At 60.0% G+C, this 21,040-nt stretch overlaps 2 protein-coding genes across 2 annotated transcripts in view; both read right to left on the minus strand.

Annotated features, from left to right (window-relative positions):
• Positions 1-1,084: 1,084 nt before the first annotated feature.
• On the minus strand, positions 1,085-19,966 carry LOC129399350 (scavenger receptor cysteine-rich domain-containing group B protein-like). The gene is made up of 15 exons (XM_055119134.1): positions 19,939-19,966; positions 19,096-19,407; positions 15,508-15,822; positions 13,384-13,698; positions 12,449-12,475; positions 11,156-11,197; positions 10,908-10,960; positions 10,751-10,813; positions 8,593-8,704; positions 6,996-7,034; positions 5,322-5,360; positions 2,677-3,011; positions 2,458-2,554; positions 1,308-1,349; positions 1,085-1,140 (listed from the first exon to the last, which is right to left on the minus strand). Exons 1-15 carry the CDS (start codon positions 19,964-19,966, stop codon positions 1,085-1,087), a joined length of 1,875 nt encoding a protein of 624 aa, XP_054975109.1.
• Positions 19,967-20,744: 778 nt separating this feature from the next.
• Positions 20,745-21,040, minus strand: part of LOC101555148 (deleted in malignant brain tumors 1 protein) — a 65,427-nt gene continuing 65,131 nt past the window's right edge. Inside the window, exon 28 of the mRNA XM_055119135.1 lies at positions 20,745-20,803. Within this exon, the coding sequence (XP_054975110.1) occupies positions 20,745-20,803 (59 nt within the window). The remainder of the gene's footprint in view (positions 20,804-21,040) is intronic.

Genomic DNA, 21,040 nt, shown 5'->3' on the forward strand with positions numbered 1-21,040 from the left:
AGAGGGATGGCAGCTTCTTACCTGACTGACCGTGCCACAGCGACCGTAGGGAATGTTGAAGATCAGGTAGCGCCCCGTGACGTGGGGGTGGCACAGTGCATCGTTTAGGTGGACGTCCCAGGAGGAGTAGCCCAGCCTCCGGAGATAGCCTCGGTCAATGACGACTTGGAACAGGTGAGGCGAGCAGGAGACTTGAGCTGCGGAAGGAAGAGGATAGGAGGGCTCACAAGATGGACCCTGTGTGGTCTGCGTAGGCGCACTTACTCAACTACCTACCACAGAACACACCCAGCCTTCCCTTCATTTTCATTAACTCTATTTATATCGCCCCAATTATTTTTTGTTTTGGGGCCACACCTGGCGTTGCTGGGGGACTGCTCCTGGCTCTGCACTCAGGACTCACTCCTAACAGTGCTCGGGGCACTATAGGGGATGCTGGGGATCGAACCCGGGTGGGCCGCATGCAAGGCAAGCACCCTCCCCGTCATACTATCAGCCTGGACCTATTTCCCCCTAAAAGCTACTCTGCGCCCAGAGCGTTGATGCTCTCCCGAGGACCTGACCCTGTAAGAATGGGAGGTCGGGACGGGAATGGAAACCAAACACACATGGGCAGAGTGTCTTCTCCCCCAGGGAGGCCCCCTGCACAGACTCGGCCCCACCCCACAGACTTCTCTTTCTTCTCTCCGCTCCTCCCCAGCTCCCCGTTTCTGCAGCTTCAGGGCCAAGGAGGGGGCGAGTTTACCATTGTCCTTGGGCACAAAAGACTCCACAGGGCCTGGGGAGGGAGAGAGGAGGAGGCCAGGTCAACGGCATGACCGTGCGGGAGACACCGACACAGCCGGGGAGGAGACGGACTCTTGCTTTAGTCTCTACAGCTGGCAGGCCTGGCAGAGGACCCCCAGGGCCCTGCCACTGAAAGCGGGGCGCAGGGCCCCCTGCCCGGATACGGGGAGGTGGGGAGGGGCGTATGGCGTCTGGGGGCATTTCTGGCAATTCTGCAGAAGCAGCAGGGCACACCGGCTATGGAAGTGAACACCCCCATGCACGCGACCCCTGGCCACTGCTCCTTCCTTCGGGCGCGTCACGCTTGGTCCCGAATGCTGGGGACACGGTTGGGGGTTCTCAGAGTCCCCGCACCTAGAAACAGGGCAGGAACACGGGCCAGACCAGGGCCAGGAAGCCCGTGCAGCCAGTCACACAACGGCCCCCGCTGCCCCTCGCCCCCTCTGCCTGCTCCTCTGGACATTGTGGGGACGGGAAAGACCCAGCTGGGCGATCCGCACGCACTTACGGCAGTTACGTACCTTTCAGGCCGGGCTTCCCCCCGCTGTAGGGAAAGGCGGGCTCTGTGGACAACAGTGAGAGTGAGGGCGAGCCAGGGCCCCTCCACCCCAGCAGGGCTCTGCGGTTACTCGTCCTCAAGGGACCCGCAAGGCTTTTGCAGTGGGACCAGACCTCCAAGGAGGCCAAGGCGCAGGAAAGTGCTTCCGTTCACCTGTCAAACCAGGCCTGCAGCGGACAGGTGAGTCCTGTGCTTGTCTGCTCATGTTTTTGGGCGACACCCGGCTGTGCTCAGGGCTTACCTCTGGCTCTGACAGAGCTCAGGGAGCACGCCTGGCGGTGCTCGGGGGACCATCGGGGATGCCGGGGATCTAACCTGACTCGGTCATGTGCAAGGCAAAACCCTCTACCCACTGTCCTATTTGCTCTGCCCTGTTTTTGTTTTTTGTTTATTTTTTGCTTTTCTTCTTTTTTGCTTTTGTTTTGGGGCCACGCCTGGCAGTGCTCAGGGCTTCCTCCTGGCTCTGCACCTAGGGATCATTTCTGGTGGGGCTTGGGGGGGCCCTATGGGATGCTGGGGATTGTACCCTAGTTGGCCGTGGGCAAGGTAACACCCTACCGGCTGTTCTATCACGCCTCCTCTGGACTCTTGGGGTTTTTTTTAATTAGGGGATTGTTGTTGGGTCACACCTGGCGGTACTCATTGCTGCTTCCAGCTCTGTGCTCAGGGTAGCTCCTGGCTGGTGCCCAGAGTACCACCCGGTGCCCGAGAGCAAACCGAGCTTGCCGGTCCAGGCCAATCATCTTAGCCCTGCGTGCGCTCGGCTACCCTGGAGTCTGGACTTGCTCATCAGTTCTGCCGTTGCCATTCCTCAGCCCTCGAGATTCACCTGGGGTGAGTCGGGGGTGGGGTGGGAGGTCCAATATGGAAGTGCTCGCTCTCGGAAGGGGCTCGAGCCTGGGGGAAGGGGCACCAGGCGACTGTAGGGTTCGGGTGGAGGGCAGGGAGGGGACCGAGCACCCAGTCTGGCTGCCCTTGCAGGGCAGAAAGACACAAGAATTGTGTCGCTGCTGAGTGCAGTCCCTTGTCGCCCCTTCCTTGCTTCTCACTGTTGTTCTATTTGGGGGCAAACGCGGCTAAACTGGAATTAGGCGAGTGAATACAAGGCCCACGCCTGGATGAGGCGTCCTCGGGGCCAGCGCCCGGTGCCCTTTGTGCTCTGCGCTCTCCAGGGCGCCTCCAGAGTCCCAACCACCCCACGAAGATGCGCTAAAACGGGGGGGGGGGGAAATCCTGAAGGGTATTAATAGGAAGGAGCGGGACGCTCCCCCCACCCCCCCATCCCCCGCCCCAGTGACCCTGGAGTGTGGTGCGGGGGCGGGGGGGGGGACCGGGGACCCCGGCGGGGCGGTACCTGCGCACACCACGCCCGCGTCCTCGCGGTGCTGGCAGTTGTGCTGAGTCCAGCCGGCGTGCGCGCAGCGCTCCAGGGCGTGCTCGGTGCCCGCGCAGCGCACGTTGTCCAGCAGGATGGGGCCGCGGCCCGGCCCGAAGCGGCCGTGTCCCGGGGCGCCGAGCGCGCGGCCGCAGCCCAGCTGGCGACACACGACGGCCGCGTTCCTGATGCCCCAGTGGTCGTCGCACACGGTGCCCCACGCGCCCTGGTGCCGCACCTCCACGCGGCCCCGGCAGCGGCTGCGCCCGCCCACCAGGCGCAGCGGCAGGTCTGCGGGGAGAGGGGCGCGGGGGCGTCGCTAGCGGCAGCTCCGGGACGCCCGCCCTGGGCCAGGGCCAGGCTGGCTTTGTGGTTCTTCCTCTCCCCCTCCCTCCCTCTCCAGTCTCTCTCTCCAAGGCCCCCAGCCCACCCACTTCCTCTGTTACACTCCCTCTTTGGTAGCTTGTTTAGGGACCGCTCCCAGTTCTGGGGTGGCCCCACCCACCCCCGCGTGGCGCGCCAGGACCTTACGGTGCCGGGAATCGAACCCCAGATTCCTACGCGCAGAACCTGTTCTTCAGTCCTTAGACCCGTCTCCTAGCCCCTGTCACTCTCATTCTTTCAGAACAAAGCAAGACCTTGAGGAACTGAGGACCTCTGGGAATGGCCGGTTTTTAATAAGGTTCCCTGATTCCCGAGCACTTAACTTTTCAATGAAAACCAAAGCAAAACAAAGTGAATGGCCAGCCAGCACACAGTTCCTGGGAATACAGCTCTTTTTTTTTCCTTTTTGGGTCACACCCAGAGATTCACAGGGGTTACTCCTGGCTTTACACTCAGGAATTACTCCTGGCAGTGCTCGGGGGACCGTATGGGATGCTGGGGATCGAACCTGGGCCGTATGGCTCCAGGCCCAGGAATGCAACTCTTAGAAGAACAGTTAGAACAAAAGACTCAGTCAAATCCTCAGTGGAATATCCTTTTTTGTTTGTTTGCCTGATGAATCAACTGACATTTTGGCTATAAAATTTCTATGATGTGGCCGAGATAACCTACTGGGTCCTCGGAGTTTCTCAAGAAAGCTTGTCAGAGGAGAGATGTGCACAGGGCGGAATCCTCCACACGGACAAAGCCGGAAAACAATGCAAATACCAAGGCACAGGAGAGAAGACTAGGAAGTTCATATCCATGGAATGAACATGGAATCTACAACGGAACATTACTGAGCAATAAACAGGGAAAAAACCCCGACTCACATAAGGAACCACATGGATGAGTCTCAAAAATGGTTTGTTAGACCAAGAAGTCAGACCCTAAATGGGCACCTCACATTTCATCCCATTTATAGGCCATTCTAGAAGGCTAAACCACAGTGACAGACAGCAAACCCAGCAAGCTGCTGGGGCAGGGGGCAGGGCAGCTGTGATCAGACCTAACATGACTTTCCGGGTGATAGAAATGGCTCAGTCTGAAGTGGTGTGATAACATAGTTGCATGCATTTAATAATTCTTGCAGATGTGTGTAATTTATTGTCCAGAATAACAATTAAAAAAAGGTGCTTGTAAAAGTAATTTTCAAAAGTTGTATTATTTTTGAGGGGGGTTGTGTATAGAATCCTTTTCTATAAACTTGTTGCTAATAACCATAATGCCCAAAAGGAGGGAGAGAGAGAGGGAGCGAGAGAAAGAGAGCGAGCGAGAGAAAGAGAGAGAGAGGGAGGGGGAGAGAGAAGGGGGGGAAGAGAGAGAAAGAGAGGCAGGCTTGGGCTGGGGTGGGACATAGGTGGGCAGAAAACAGAAAACTGGGGACACTGGTGGTGGGAGATGTGCACTGATGGAGGGACAGGTGTTGGTACATTGTATGACTGAAACCCAATCATAAACATCTTTGTACCTGTATCTCATGGTGATTCAATTAAAAAGAAAACTTATTGCTAGTGGTGTATTTTTCCATTTCCAGCTTGCTAAGAGGGGTGGTGTGTAACATGGATATGGCCCCGCCCCTCTGGTTGCAGGCTCCACCCCTCAGTGACTACAGGCTCCGCCCCCTTTGGCCACAGGCCCCGCCTCTCAGTGGTTGCAGGCTCCTCTCCTTGTCTCCTTCCCTTGCTGTGATGTTGGAGCCAAGACAATGATGCTTGTGAAAACTATAAGGACACATTTCCTGAGGCCTCCATTAGTGAATTAGGGGCTTCCAGCCCACAGGAGGGTGTGTGTGTGTGTGTGTGCGTTTATGTGTTTGCACAAATAAGAAATACATTCCTGGGGCCAGAGCGGTATTACAGTAGGTAGGGCGCTCGCCTTGCACGTGGCCAACCTGGGTTCAATCTCCAGCATCCCATATGGTCCCCTGAGCACCGCCAGGAGTAATTTCTGAGTGCAGAGCCATGATCGACCCCTGAGCATTCCCAGGTGTGACCCAAAAAGCCAAAAAAGAAAAAGAAAGAAAGGAAGAAAGAAAGAAAGAAAGAAAGAAAGAAAGAAAGAAAGAAAGAAAGAAAGAAAGAAAGAAAGAAAGAAAGGAAGAAAGAAAGAAAGACATTCTTAAAATCATTAATAATAAAGAAATACTTTAAGTGCTTAGAAAGACCCAACACTTACTAGGCGAAGGGTTCATTTCTTCACCAACTGAAATAATAACTGTAAAAAAGGAAAGGTAAGTTGAGAGTGTATCAACTCAAAGGCACACATTTATATTCAAAGCTGAAAAAAAAACTAAATGTTTTCTCTTAATTTAGATGCTAAGACTTTTGTTTGAGTTTCTGCTTTGGTTCAGGAGTAGAAATATTCTTTTGGGTTTTCTTGGCATCAAAAAATAAGTGATTTTCAGGGCTGGAGTGATAGCACGGTGGGTAGGGCGTTTGCCTTGCACGCGGCCGACCCGAGTTTGATTCCCAGCATCCCATATGGTTCCCTGAGCAATGCTAGGAGTTAATTCCTGAGCGCATGAGCCAAGAGTAACCCCTGTGCATCGTCGGGTGTGACCCAAAAAGCCAAAAAAAAAAGTGATTTTGTAACTTTCTTAATTCTTTTTGGGTCACACCCAGCAATGCTCAGGTGTTACTCCTGGCTCTGCACTCAGGAATTACTCCTGGAAGTACTTGGGGGACCGTAGGGGATGCCAGAAATCGAACCTGTGTCGGCTACATGCAAGGCAAACACCCTACCCGCTGTACTATTGCTCCGGCCCGATTTTGCAACCTTTCATTCTCAAAAAGATCAAAACATTTATGAACTGATTTCCCCCAAAAACTAGCTTTATAAATATGCTTTTTAAACGAAAGAGACCCAAAGCACTAGATTTATAGGAAGGGCCAGAGCTGCTGCATTGTGGGCAGGGAGCTTGCCTCTCACACGGCTGAGTTTCACCCCCAGTACCCCGTAACCGCCAGGGGTGATCCCTGAGCGCAGAGATAGGAGGAACCCCTGAGCATCACTGAATGTAGCCCGGGAAAAGAAAAAAAAAGATTTTATAGGAAAAGATTTTCTTGGCTGGTGGCTGGGGTACCTTTGGGTCACCCTTGACAGTGCTTGGCCTCGCTGTGTGGACCCCATCTTCAGTGGGCAGACCCGAGGGTGTTGGGGATCACACGCCACCTAGTACTGGGTGGGGGTGGGGCGGCAGCAGTGCCAGGCTCAGACTGGGAGCTTCTGCTTTCGAAGCATCGCTCCAGCCCTCTGTGCTCATCACTGGTCCCTAGAACAAGCTTTTTGTGGGCTGAAAATGGCACTGTAGCACTGACCCCGCATTGTTCATCGATATGCTCGAGCGGGCACCAGTAACGTCTCCATTGTGAGACTTGTTACTGTTTTTGGCATATCGAATATAACATGGGGAGCTTGCCAGGCTCTGCCATGCAGGTGAGATAGTCTTGGTAGCTTGCCGGGCTCTCTGAGAGGGGCGGAGGAATCAAACCCGGGTCAGCCACGTGCAAGGCAAATGCCCTACCTGTTGTGCTGTTGCTCCAGCCCATGTAGGGTGTTTGCCTTGCAAGCGGTGGACCTGGGTTCGATTTCTCCATCCCTCTCGGAGACCCTGGCAAGCTACCGAGAGTACCCACCCGCATGGCAGAGCCGCGCTGAAAATGGAGTGTGGGTGGGGCGGAAATCAGTGCAACTATTTTAAGTAAGAGAAAATCAGATCTGACAGGTTTGTCCTATATGACAATGTACAAAGTGTGCAGGGTAGTCAAAAACACAACAGGCTCTAGGGAAAGTCACGGTTCTAAGAGTGACTTAAGCCAGGATCGTCTAGCAAAAGGGGTAAACCATTACCTGGTGGTGACGTCACTGCCACTGAGGTCCCACCTGGGGCTGCCAAAAACAATTGCGAAGCATTATCATTTGGATTGCAGACGCCGGGAATGAACATAACCTGCTGTGTGGACTCTCTGCAATAGAAACTGCCCTGCTAACTTCCCCGGGGGTCTGCCCACTGCAGGGCTAGGAGCATGTCACAAGGCGTTTTCCAAGGCAGACTGACCGCAGTCCCTGTTCGAGCCTCGGCCCCGTGACTGTCTCACTGACATCTCTCATCCCGAGGCAGCAGTGCTGGTCAGCAGCACCACGACGGCCGAGATGAGCGATGAAGAGGCTGAGGGAGTTCCCGGCTGGCCCTGGTCTCCTCCGGCTCCTGAGCAAACACCCGTCTAACACGTGATGCTTATCCAGAGCCCAAGAGGCGGGAGGCACTGTTTTCTCAGCATCAGTGGGGACGGACCGGGACTGAGGGCCAGGAAGCTCACCCCTTCTCACCCGCCCAGAGGCACTTCCTGGGGAACTGGGAAGGGACGTTGACTGTCGTGTGCTCAGAGGAGGGAAACGTGTGGGAGCCACCTCAGCCTGTTATCGCTTCCCAGGTCCACCAAGGAAAACTGCACAGAGGTCAGGAGAATCGCCAGGGAGAGGCACCAGAGCAGGAAGCTCCCGCCCAAGCCGAGTCAGTGAGAGATGGAGGAGACGGCCTTAGATGGCACAGTAACACTTAGCTCTGGTGAGCAGGACACCCTGAAACTTGACTTTATCGAGTGTTATCTCTCAATGCCTTCAAAGGACTTGAAGAGAAAGAAAATAAACCCAACTGGAGGAAGAAGCAGGACTTGTGAGCACGACGGCCCGTGTCCCCTCAGCATCCCTGTGTTCAAGCCCTCAGCCTCACAGCAACTCTAGGGGAGTGGCTGAGATGGAACGAGTCCACGCACCGGTGGCCTGGTCCCACCGGCACCCGTGTCCTAAGATGACACATGGAGCTTTCTCTCCCCCACAGCCCTCTGTCTCGTCACTCGAGGAGAGGCCCAAGGGAAGCGCCCTGACCACACACCTCCCTGGCCGCCACCTCCATCTGGGCCTTCGAGACTCCACAGCTTCGAGCAAATGACCATCTGTGTCTATGCCAGAGCCTGTGGTGGTGAGATATGGCCGCCTCGTGACTAAGACCACCACCTTCCTTCTCGCCACACATGGGCTGGTTGCGGGTGGTGGTGGTGGTTTTCCCGCCCCCATCCTCAAGTGTGTTCTGAGTCCAGTTGTGTGAGAATTACCCCGTCTGTGAGAAACACGCCTTAACACGTTCTCCTGGCCATTCACTGGGACGTCAGCGTGGGGGAGTCACGGGTGTGAATCCTGTCTCAGGGCCCTGTCGGGGGGGCCCCCAGGGGCTGTTATTCTCTTCACGCTGTCTCTGCGCCCCTCTGCCTTGTGTCTGGAACCCAAGCCACTGATGGGGGTTGAGGGGGTGGTGGTTTGCCCGGGACTCCCCGACCTCCTGGCCTCTCTGTTCTGTTCCCTCTGGGACACCCGAGGGTCGGCTCTGGGTGTGCAAGTCTCAGGGCTCACAGAAGGTCTCCAGGCGCTGCCGGGAGCAGAAACGTACCTGGGGAAGATTCTGCTTTACCCCCTGCACCGGCAGGCACTTTTCCTTCTTCATTGTTCGCTGCACTGGGAGACTCTCCTCCTCCTCCTTCTCCTTCTTCTTCTTCTCCTTCTTCTTCCTCCTCCTCTTCCTCTTCCTCTCCCTCTCCTTCACCTTCTCCTCCTCCTCCTCCTCCTCCTTCTTTTTTGTCTGCTGCAGTAGGAGACACTTTTTCTTCATTCACTGCAGTGGGGGATTCTCCTTCTTCTCCTTCTCCTTCTCCTTCTTCTTCTTCTCCTTCTTCTTCTTCTTCTCCTTCTTCTTCCTCTTCCTCTCCCTCTCCTTCACCTTCTCCTCCTCCTTCTTCTCCCTTTTTGTCTGCTGCAGTAGGAGACACTTTTTCTTCATTCACTGCAGTGGGGGATTCTCCTTCTCCTTCTTCTTCTTCATCTTCTTCTCCTTCTTCTTCTTCTCCTTCTCCTTCTTCTTCCTCTTCCTCTCCCTCTCCTTCACCTTCTCCTCCTCCTTCTTCTCCTTCTCCCTTTTTGTCTGCTGCAGTAGGAGACACTTTTTCTTCATTCACCGCAGTGGGGGATTCTCCTTCTTTTCCTTCTTCTTCATCTTCTTCTCCTTCTTCTTCTCCTTCTCCTTCTTCTTCTCCTTTTCCTTCTTCTCCTTCTTCTTCCTCTTCCTCTTCCCCTTCTTCACCTTCTCCTCCTCCTTCTTCTCCTCCTTTTTTGTCTGTTGCAGTAGGAGACACTTTTTCTTTGTTCACTGCAGTGGGAGATTCTTCTCCTCCTTCTCCTTCTCCTTCTTCTCCTCCTTCTTCTTCCTCTTCTTCTTCCTCTTTCTCTTCCCCTCCTTCACCTTCTTCTCCTTCTCCTCCTTCTCCTTTTCCTTCTCCTTCTCCTCCTCCTCCTCCTCTTCTTTTTCCTTCTTCCGCTGCAGTGGGAGACGCATCTTCATCCTCTTCAGAGGAAGATATTTCTCCTTTGCCATCGGCTGCAGTGGGGGACACACCTGCAAACCGAGGGAGGCCAGTTCAAACACGAGTGAAGAGAGAATAGAGCTTCCTGGTGTGGACTGTGGTAGAAGCCAGAAGTGGCCGCAGTCCTGTCTGGCCCAGGGCCCCGGGTTCTGTGTGTGGGGAGTCAGGACGGCTTGAGAAATCCCCCGGACACTCCCCCCACCGGGCAGTGGGCAGTGGGGACGCCGCCCTCGCCTCCCGCAGAACAGCAGCAAAGACCATGAGCCGGAAGCTGGAGGGACACCGCAGAGGGCCCGGAGCACTGGCAGCCCCGTGTCTGCGAAAGCGTGAAGGCTCGGCCGGTGCTTCAATTCCACCCCCTTGGAGATTCCAGCACCTGCATGTGCATTGGTCGAACGAAATGTGGGAGTGTTGGGGCTGGAGTGGGGAAGGTGTTTGGCTTGTATGCGGCTGACCTGGGTTCGATTCCCAGCATCCCATAGGGTCCCCCGAGCACCTCGAGGAGTGATTCCTGAGTGCAGAGCCAGGAGTGACCCCTGTGCATCGCCGGGTGTGACCCAAAAAGCAAAAAAAAAAAAGTGGGAGTGTTGGCCAAGTTGAATGAAAATGCAGGTTGGGAGGAAAACTCACCGGGGGGCGTGGCCGCTTCCGCTGAGGTGGCTGTCACACCTGCGTGGGGAACGAAGAACAAACGGGACCCTCAGATGTGGGGCCAGGAGCCAGCCATGTGGCTTCTGCTGTGTAGTCAAAGGGCCACGTTTAATTTTTTATTGTTTTTTGTTTGTTTGTTTTTTGGGTCACACCCAGTGATGCTCAGGGGTTACTCCTGGCTTTGCACTCAGGAATTACTCCTGGCGGTGCTTGGGGGACCCTATGGGATGCTGGGGATCGAACCCGGGTCGGCCGCATGCAAGGCAAACGCCCTACCTGCTGTGCTATCACTCCGGCCCCTAATTTTTTATTGTCTTGGTTTGGGGGCCACACCTGGAGATGCTCAGGGGTGGGTGACTCCTGCCTCTGCACGCAGGGCTCACTCCCGGCGGTGCTCAGGGGACCAAGTGGGATGCCAGAGGGAGAGCCCCAGGTAGGTAGGTGGGCGGCGTGCAAGGCAAGTGCCCTCCCGCCACACTACGGCGTTTCACAGGGTAAGAAGAGGTGTGGTGAGCGGGAAGGGCGGGAGAGAGCCGTTACCTGGCCGCGCGGCTGCCGCGGGGGAGGCTGCAGGGAGATCTGTAAAGAGAAGCCGCAGCTGGACTGGGGGGGGGGCGGTGTGAGCCGCCCCCGGGCCCAGCCCCTGGGGGGGTGGGGTCCAGGCAGGGGCACTCACGGGGCTTCAGGCCATGCTTACCCGGTGCTGGGGTCCAGGGGCCTGGCCTGGGGGCTGCGGAGGAACACGGGCACCTGTGTGTGATGAGGCTCTGGAGCTTGAGCGCTGGCCCTCCCACTGCCCCCCCGCAAGGCCCTCTGTGGCTGTTGTTCCGAGGGGCTGACCCAGCCGGGGACCCCAGCACACAGAGTGTAGAACGGCACTACCTGGGCAGCGTTTCGTCCCGGCAGTGCCCAGAAACAGGCAGCAGGAGAACCGTTTTACATTACCTGCCGTGAGGGCCACGTCTGCGACAGAGGTCGGGGTCGGAGCTGTCCGAACGAGCACAAGTTGAGACAATGCTGGCAAACCCCCCACCCCGGCCAATCAAACGCTCTCTATCGCCCGGCCTGCCAACCACGGCCCCACCACGCTCACGCGTGGCCGTCCGCTTCCTGCTGCCTTCTGCTCTCCCTGTCACGAGGTGCAGGGACATCAGTAATACGGAGGCGGCACTTGGCTCTGGCTCAGGGACCTGGGCCCTAGTCTCTGCTCCTTTGTCCCGGGTGCGAGGCTTGAACGAGCCCCTCTGCAGGGGTCTGCTGCGGGCTCGGAGGGTCGCTCCGTGGCGTGAGTGGCGTTTGTGCTCACACAGTTGGTGCTGGTGTTTGCCCTGGCGTGAGTGTGCACCCTGCTGTCCAGGACAAGCTCCACCCTCCTACCCAGGTGGGGAAACCGAGGCTCCAAGAAATGGGCTTGCCCAAGGGCCACCGTGTGGTGACAGTTGGATTCAGAGCAGAGTCCCAGATTCTCCAGCACCGAGTCCTGACACTGTATTTCACGGTGCCAGTGGGGGATCAACACGGGAGCCAGCTGGGGGCGGGGGTGCATTCGCCAGAGGCCCCCCGGCGAGCACATCTGGACAGACGGCCCGCGGGTGTGCAAGGCTGCGAGCCACTCTCACACGGCTACTCAGCTGCCAGGCGATGGAGCTGGGTGGGTTTAAGATATGCCTGAGGGGCTGGATCGATAGCATAGCGGGGAGGGCGTTTGCCTTGCACGCAGCCGACCCGGGTTCAATTCCCAGCATCCCTATGGTCCCCCAAGCACCGCCAGGAGTAATTACTGAGTGCCTGAGCCAGGAGTGACCCCTGTGCATCGCCAGGTGTGACCCAAAAAAGCAAAAAAAAAAAATTTGCTTGAGGCTGGACCATCCTGTGAAGTGCATGTGGGCGGAGCCACGTGATTATTTTCTGCAAACGCAGAGCAGAGGGACAGCTTGGCGGACACAAGCCGGACAGAGCGAGCAGCCGAGCTCACTGGCTCAGGGAAGAGGGAAGCAGGGATCACCCTGACACTAAGCTCCAGGGACACCGAGCAGGGGCTCAAACTGGGTAAGACAGGAATGCGAGCTGCCGGTGTCTATTCAACTTACTATTTCATTCAACGACCAGGCGTGCACCTTCTGTAGTTTATGAGCTTGGCACTCAGGTTCAGGGGAAGTATAAACGCCCGACCCATCCCCAGGCGGAGCCGTCTATAGCTACGTGATTTGTAGAAAGCAGGAAAACGAAGGAAATTACCCGCTGGTGTCATTTTGGTGACTGATGCTGAAATGGTTAAAAAAAAAAAAAAAGGAAACCAGGTAAGATGAAATCGAAACAAAACTCCCGGGTGTCGTTGTTTGTTGCTTTTGTTTGGGGGGCCACACCCAGCGGTGCTTAGGGCTTGCTCCTAGCTCTGCGTTTAGGGATCACTCCTGGCAGGGCTGGGGGAACCACCTGGGGGTGTCGGGGGTCAAACCCAGGTTGGCTGCAAGCAAGGCACATGCCCTCCCCACTGTACTACCTTTCCAGCCCCAGGAGACACGGTCTTATTTAAAATTATGTGGCTCTCGAGGGCACTTTGGGGATGGCGAGGGGAAGCCTCTGTATATGCCAAGGTAATAAATGAAACGTACGGCTGTACACTCCGGGCATGAGAAACAGAATGTGAATGGAGAAAAGCAAGGAAGGGGTCTTTCCTTTGTGGGGAGGGCTTGGGCACCCCCAGCCGTCCCCGGGGGCTGCTCCGTTCCGTGCTCCGGGCTCGGGGTGCAGGGCCAGACAGGTGAGCCATGAGCACCTTCGCCCTGGGAGGTTTCCGGGGTGTGACTGAGTGGCCAGGACATCCTTCGGGGGACATGCCAGCTCTCCCCCCCAGAGCAGAGGGATCCCAAAGGCCTTTGAAGAGACTTTCTGGAGGCGAAATATCTAAGAGCTGAGGGTGGGGGGGAGAGAAAGACGCTTCACCCGTGGGGTTCCCTAAAGCCACACCACGAAGCTCCGAGAGACCACGGTGGTGGCGGCGGGGGTGGGGGTGGAGCCCCTCCCCCGTGGACTCGGGGCTGGGGGTCAGGGGAGCTGGTGCAGGCGGCTGAAAGCCCACCCAGAAGCCCCCTGGGACCAGCCATGATCCTGGACCTCGCTCCTGAGCTTGGGGCCACCCTCCCCCCGGCCCCCGGAGAACGTCGGGGTACCTGAGCAGACCACGCCGGCGTCCTCGTGGTGGCCGCAGTTGTGGGTGGACAAGCCCAGGTGCCGGCACTGGCCCAGGCTGGTCTCGTGGCCCCGGCACTGCACGTCGTCCAGGAGGATGGTCCCCGCGCCCTCTCCGAAGTGGCCGCTGCCCAGGGCGCCCAGGCCCTGCCCGCAGCCCAGCTGCCGACACACCACGTGGGCCGCGGGGAGGCCCCAGAGGTCGTCACACACCGTCCCCCACGTGCCGTTGTGGTACACCTCCACACGCCCCTGGCAGCGGTTCTGCCCGTCCGCCAGCCGCACCGTGGGCAAGTCTGCGGAGGACGCGGGGTCAGTGGGGGGAGCAGCCAGCCTAGCCCCCACCCCTGGGGTTCCGGGCCGTCGTGAACACGCCACCCTGGCCGTGACGAGGAAACACACAACTGCGTGCTCCAGACACGAGGAGCAGAATGTGAGTGGGGACGAGCAAAGCAAGGAAGGGCCTTTTTCTGGGGGGAGGGTGCGGGCACCCAGCAGTCCTGGGGGCTGCTCTGCTCCGTGCCCCGGGGCTCACGGTGTGGATTCGGACCAGGGAGGGCCACCAGCACCTGAGCCCGGAGAGGGTCCCGGGGTGTGGCTCAGTGGCCGCAGGATGTCTGCATCTTTGGGGGTGGGGTCTCCCCCAATGTGTGGGGCCGCCAGGGGTACGCCCGGCTCCTCCCTGGGAAAGTTCAGGGGGAGAGAGCGAGGCTTCTTGTTCTAGACTCCAGATGTCACGGTCAGACCCCAGATTCCTGAAACATCGACTTTCCCCGGGGTCCCCTGCTCCCGGCTGGCGGCTGGGACGGCCGTCCTGGCTGCTCCTGTCCCCAAGAGCACATTCCCGCCCGCCCTTCCCGGCTGGGGGGTGAGCGCTGCGCTTCCAAGGCTGGGAAGGCTGAGCTCTTTTTTTTTGTTTGTTTGTTTGTTTGTTTTTGGGTCACACCTGGTGATGCACAGGGGTTACTCCTGGCTCTGCACTCAGGAATTACTCCTGGCAGTGCTCAGGGGACCATATGGGATGCTGGGATTTGAACCCGGGTCGGCCGCGTGCAAGGCAAACGCCCTCCCCGCTGTGCTATCGCTCCAGCCCCCAAGGCTGAGCTCTTGGGTAAGTCGGACGCAAAAGCACCCGCCGGGGCCTCACTCAACTTCCCGCTGAGGCCTTCTGGGCCAAACGTATCCACTGGCCGGCCCGGGGAGTGGAATTGAAGACGCTGGGCAGGGACAGCCCTGCTCCTGCTCCCCCCTCCCTCTCAGCCGTGGGGGAGGAGGGGGTCTGGGGGGGGGGCGCTGACATTCCCACTGGGCCCGAGGTGAGGCCCCGGGCGAGCCCCAGAGCAGGAAGTGGCGAGCGAGAAGAGGAGATTACCGACGGCCAGCGAGGGTTCCGCTGCTCCCCGGGCACCGTCCGTGGCTGAAAGAGACCCGCACCGAAGGGCCCGGGTTACTGGCGGGGGCACGGACGAAACGCTCCGGGACACGGGCACCCAACTGGCTTTTGTGTCAGTGGGATGGTTTAGAACATTCTGGTAAATGCAGAATGTTTTAGACTTTAGCCTAGGGAGGGGTCTGGGAGAGCACCTGGATCCTGGAGCCTTGGGAAGCTTCTCTCTCTCTCTCTCTCTCTCCTCTCTCTCTCTCTCTCTCTCTCTCTCTCTCCTCTCCTCTCTCTCCACTGTCCTCTCTCCTCTCTCCCTCTCTCTCCCCTCTCTCTCCACTCTCCTCTCTTCTCTCTCTCCCTCTCTCTCCCCTCTCTCTCCACTCTCCTCTCTTCTCTCTCTCCCTCTCTCTCCCCTCTCTCTCCACTCTCCTCTCTTCTCTCTCTCCCTCTCTCTCCTCTCTCTCTCCACTCTCCTCTCTCTCCTCTCTCTCCACTCTCCTCTCTCCCTCCCTCTCCTCTCTCTTGCTCCTCTCTCGTCTCTCTCCTCTCTCTCTCTCTGTGTCTCTGTCTCTCTCCCCCTCCCCCAGCCTTTCCAGGGAGGAGCGGGCCCTCCTCAGCACCCCCAGGCATAGTCCTGGTGACCCCCCCGCATCTGGGGAGACCCGAGTCCCCCAAATCCGAGTCCTTAAAGCGTGCGCTCCGGGGCTGCCCCTGCCGCTACCTGAGCACACGGCGCCGGCGTCCTCGTGGTGCCCGCAGTTGTGCACGGACAGGCCCAGGTGGTGGCACTGGCCCAGGCTGGCCTCGCGGCCCGAGCACTGCACGTTGTCCAGGAGGATGGGCCCCACGCCGTCCCCGAACAGGCTGCCGTGGGGGGCCGCCAGGGCCGGGCCGCAGCCCAGCTGCCGGCACACCACCTGGGCGGCGGGCAGGTCCCACAGGTCGTCACACACCGTCCCCCACGTGCCGTCGTGGCGCACCTCCACGCGGCCCTCGCACCTGCCGCCGCCGTCGGCCAGACGCACCTCGGGCAGGTCTGCGGGAGAGCGGGCGGGGGTGGCGGGAGCCCCCCGGTCTCCCACCACGCCCGGACAGGCCCAGTGTGCTGCCCCCGGCCCAGGCTCCCAGAAGAGGGACACCCGCGCCCCCGCCCCAGCACGCCACTGAGACAGGGGTACCGAGGGCGGCCACGCCCCTTCCTTCCTACGGGGTAGAGGGCGGCCACGCCCCCGAAGACAGGGGTACGGAGGGCGGCCACGCCCCTTCCTTCCTACGGGGTACTGAGGGCGGCCACGCCCCTTCCTTCCTACGGGGTACTGAGGGCGGCCACGCCCCTTCCTTCCTACGGGGTAGAGGGCGGCCACGCCCCCGAAGACAGGGGTACGGAGGGCGGCCACGCCCCTTCCTTCCTGCGGGGTACTGAGGGCGGCCACGCCCCTACCTTCCTGCGGGGTACTGAGGGCGGCCACGCCCCTTCCTTCCTGGGGAGCAGTTTCTCATGCTCCCCCACGTGAGAGACCCCCAAACCTGCCCTGTCCCCTTTCCAAAGCAATCACATTGTCCCCCCAATCTTCTTTTTTTTTTTTTTTTGCTTTTTGGGTCTCACCCAGCGATGTTCAGGGGTTCCTCCTGGCTCTGCACTCAGGAATTACTCCTGGCGGTGCTCAGGGGACCCTATGGGATGCTGGGATTTGAACCCGGGTCTGCCGTGTGCAAAGCAAACGCCCTCCCTGCTGTGCTATCACTCCAGCCCCACCCCCCAATCTTCTTTACGTGAACCATAGAAAAGCTCCCCAAAGGACACCCGGGGCTACCAGCAGCCCTGGGAGGCGGGTGACGCTGATGTCACCCACCTTGGGAACCTGCTCACGCCTTCAGCCAGACTCAGGCACGTGCCCGGGCTCAGTCTGTGTGTTCTGCCTCTGGTCTCAGCCAAACTGGCCTCCCATTCTCGAGATCGATTTTACTCAACGTGAGTCTTAAGACTACCATGCGTGTGGGGCTGGAGCGATAGCACAGCGGGTAGGGCGTTTGCCTTGCACGCGGCTGACCCGGGTTCGAATCCCAGCATCCCATAGGGTCCCCTGAGCACTGCCAGGGGTGATTCCTGAGTGCATGAGCCAGGAGTGACCCCTGTGCATCGCCGGGTGTGACCCAAAAAGCAAAAAAAAAAAAAGACTACCATGCATGTGATGGGGTGACGGGGGACCCGCTCTTGGGAGGCGGGGAAGGAGGGGTTGGTGAGAGAAGCAGCCCCGAACCCAAGACGGCCACGGCGAAGCTCTGGTTCTGCGCCCCAGGGACTCAGACCCTACGTGGCTCAGTGCTTAGGGCTGGGGGGCGTCTTGTCGGCCTGGGATGGTGCTCCCGAGTCTGCAGGGGCTCCCCTCGGAAAGCTCCCCCCAGCCCAGGGTCCCCTCCCCCGTGTAACTACAGCACCGGGCTGCAGAAGTAACACTGGCATGCTGTGGGGGTACAGACGAGGGGACCCGGCCCTCGAGCAGGGGCTGTGAGCGGGCGCACAGGAAGCAGTACCTATTGGGTGGAAAGCGCGCGGTGGGTCGTCAGGCGCAGGCGGAGCTGTACACGTAGGGAGAGAGAGCCGTCACTGGGCGTCGCGTCAGAGCCCGGTGAGTCCCCATCCCTGTGTGCTCTGAGTGCGTCGTGGTGGCTCCAGGCCCCTCCGAGTCAGCCTCACTCACCCACCGAAGGGGCTGCGGGACTCACACACCACACACCCCGGCTGGGAAGTGCCCAACGGGCAGAGCACGAGACCCTGAGCGTGACCCCACATTGAGCGGCCCAGACTCTGCCGGGGTGGGGGGCATGGTGGTCCCCGAGCATCACCAGGCCCAAGAACCTGCAGGAACAGGTGTGGCCCCGGAGGCCTCCCCCTCCCAACCCCCCGTGCACCCCGAGGTGGGAAGTGGTCTTAGAAGAAAGATGGAGGGGCTGGAGCGATGGGACAGCGTGTAGAGCAGTGGCCTTGCACGCCGCTGACCCAGGTGCGATCCCCGGCATCCCACAGGGTCCTCCAAGCACCTCCGGGAGTAATCCCCGAGCACAGCCAGGAGAAAGCCCTGAGGATCGCCAGGTGTGGCTCCAAACCAAACGCACAAAAATCAAAACCGAAAGACGGAGACGATAAGGGAAGGGAGATGGGGTTGGGATGACGAAATGGACCCGCCGGCTGCCCCCCGGCTCTGGGCCCCCGGACCTCTCTGGGCAGTGCCCGAGCCCCTCGGAGGCCGAGGTCAGACCTGTGTGTGCCGGGGCTGGGGGACAGTGGCCATCCTCCCAGAAGCCTCTTTCCGCTGGGCGCAGCGGGAGGACAGTGGGGGGGAAGGTCAGAGGGCGGGGCAGTGGGAGCGGGCAGCACGTGGCCAGTTGCCCACCGGCTGGTGGGACGGAAGTGAGCGCGGATACCTGGCATTCCGGCGGCAGCAGAATCTGCAGAGAGAGAAGAGCGACACGGCGGGTTAGTCCCAGCCCCGGGCAGGGTGAGGGACATCGGGTCGCAGGAAGAAGCTCGCCAGCCTCCTCCGTCGGGGGCGGGGTGGGGGGAGGGTACGCGTGTCCAGCCACACGGGCCGGGGGGGGGCAGCCCCTGTGCAGAAGGCGTGTGGACAGTGGTGCGGACAGGGGCTGCAGACGGGGCCCGGGGCGTGCAGGCTAGGACATCTGCTCCCTGAAGGTCATGGCGGTGCCGTGGGGCCCAGCAGAGCACCCCAGGCACCGATTTGAAGGCTGCGAAGACACTAGACGGAGGGAGGGGCCAGGACGGCAGCCCTGCGGGGAGGGCGCCTGCCTGGCACACGGCCCGCCTGGTTGGATCACCGGCATCCCATGTGGGCTCCTGAGCACTGCTGGGGTGATTCCTGAGTGCAGAGCCAGGAGTAGGCCCTGAGCATCACCCGGTGTGACCCAAAAAGCAAAAAAAAAAAAGGGGGGGAGGGGGACGGCACTGGACAGGAAAGGACGTGGGCACTCCCGCGTTCTTCACAGCAGCCCAGACGTGGAGCCCACCAGCGTGTGCATGGGCGGGGCTCCTGTCCTTCCTGGGATATGCCGCTGTCCTACAAGAGACCCCGGCAGCGCTCTGGGGGCCGCATGTGGCACTGGGGAGGTACCTTGACCTCGGCCAGCCTGGCTGCCGCGCGCCTCATGTCCTAGGTGACCCCCTTCTCTGGAGACGCAGGCCCAGCCCCCTCGTCCGCAGGGCGTGGCTGGAACATTTCCTGGAGTCGGAGCGGAAATCTGCAGCCCTGACCGAGGGGCTCCCTGCCCCGGCCCTGCCGTCCCCGCTCACCTGCGCAGATGACACCGGCGTCTTCCTGGTGGCCGCAGTTGTGGGCAAACCACTCCCCGTGGGGACACTGGTCCAGCGCGGACTCGCTGCCCGTGCAGTTGACGTCGTCGAGGACGATGCTGCCCGCGCCGGGGCTGAAGCTGGCGCCCAGCAGGGCGGACACGGCCGGGCCGCAGCCCAGCTGTCTGCAGACCACATGGGCATCCTCGATGGACCAGTGGTCGTCACACACGGTGCCCCAGGTGTCGGCGTGGAGCACCTCCACGCGGCCCTGGCACCGGCTCTGCCCGTCCACCAGCCGCAGGCCCAGACCTTGGACAGGGCGAGCGACAGCTGTCAGGTTGCGTGCGGGGACCAGCACACGGGGGGCCAGCTACACGCACGCCCCGTTTCCGCTTGCTCTGGCTTTGGGGAGCCTGGGTGTGTGTTCAGTGTGTTCACGGCACTGCTTTGCAGCCAGCAGGCATGGGCCTGGCACTGGGGCACCCCCTTCCCTGGGGGGGCGGGACCCTGGTTCGGATGTTCGGGGGCTGAGCTGGCTTTTCAGACTGACTTGGACACGTGTGTGCGTGTGTGTGTGCATGCGTGTGTGTGTGCATGCGTGTGTGCGTGGGTGTGTGCGGGTGTGTGTGCGTGTGTGCGTGTGTGTGCGTGTGTGTGTGCGTGTGTGCGTGCGTGTGTGTGCATGTGCGTGTGTGCGTGTGTGTGCGTGTGTGTGCGTGTGTGCGTGTGTGTGTGTGTGTGTGTGTGTGTGTTGAGCCGGAGCCCAGGGAGTGGCCCCAGGCCACGGGGTCCTGGATCTCAGGTGAAGGTACCCGAGGAAGAGAACTCAGAACACAGCACCGTGGGACGGGGTGGGCTCTGGGGGCATCTCTGCCCCCCGCCCTCCGAGGTGCTGGCTTTCAAGGCAGCCTCTCTCCTACCCCCAGGCCGTGCTCAGGGCTGACTCCTGGCTCTGCACCCACCCAGGGCCCGGGTCAGCGGGGGGCGGGGCAAACAGTGGGGCCCTCCCCACTGTTCTATCGCTCGGGCCCCACCCTGGCCATCCTCCAGCTCCCCCCTTCCATGGCAGCTTTCATGGGGGGGGGTCCAGGCCCTTCCGAGCCCCCTCCCTCCTGCAGCAGACGGGGGGGGGGGTTCCTGCAGGGACTGTCCGCGGGTGTCCCTGGGGCTCCTCTGAGCTAAAACGCCACGAGAGGGAGGAGGAGGGGGAGGGAGGTGAAGGTCACCTGTGGCGGTGGGCGTCTCCGTGGGCCTGGGGAGGGACCCTGGGGACAGAGAGAGACGTGTGGGGAGTCACACGAGGTCCACGAGGGTCACGCCCTGGAGCTGAGGCCGGCCCGGAGGCTCGCTACCGGGCGGCCCATCCAGCTTGGGGTTCCGCGTGTCCCTCCCACGGCCGCCAGGGCTCCATGGAACCTCCCCCTCTGCTCCCCCCTCCTCCCTCCTCCTCCTCCCTCCTCCTCCTTCTCCCTCCCCTCCTCCTTCTCCTTGTTCTCCCCCTCCTCCTCCTCTTCCCCCCTTGTCTCCAGGCATGAAGCAGTTCTGGACTGGCTCGGCATTTCCAGGCAGTCAATGTTGAACCCAGAATAACAAATCTGGCCCCTGCGCCCCCCCTCCCCACAACCACACAGTGACCTGATCGAGCCTCAGGCATTACCTGTTGGGGCGCTCACAACAGCCGACGACTGGGGGTCTGGCAAGGCATCTGCGGGCAGAGCCAAGCAGGGGGCAGGGGGGAGAGGTGGTGTCACCCCCCATCATCCTAGGCCCCAGGGAGGCTAACTTTCTCTCTGTCTCTCTCCTTCCTCCCTTTCTCCTCCCCTCCTCTCTCCTTCCTTCCTTCCTTCCTTCCTTTCTTCCTTCCTTCCTTCCTTCCTTCCTTCCTTCCTTCCTTCCTTCCTTCCTTCCTTCCTCCCTCCCTCCCTCCCTCCCTCCTTCTTTC

The sequence above is a fragment of the Sorex araneus genome, chromosome 11, assembly GCF_027595985.1.
Source record: "Sorex araneus isolate mSorAra2 chromosome 11, mSorAra2.pri, whole genome shotgun sequence".
Taxonomy (NCBI): domain Eukaryota; kingdom Metazoa; phylum Chordata; class Mammalia; order Eulipotyphla; family Soricidae; genus Sorex; species Sorex araneus.

Coding starts and splice junctions, on each gene's coding strand:
- LOC129399350 (XM_055119134.1), bottom strand. CDS start 19,966: ATGCCCCCAGAGCCCACCCCGTCCCACG. Junction 10,961..11,155: donor AGACGTGGCCCTCACGGCAG/GTAATGTAAAAC, acceptor CATCACACACAG/GTGCCCGTGTTCCTCCGCAG. Junction 1,350..2,457: donor CGAGGACGCCTCATCCAGGC/GTGGGCCTTGTA, acceptor TGTTGTCCACAG/AGCCCGCCTTTCCCTACAGC.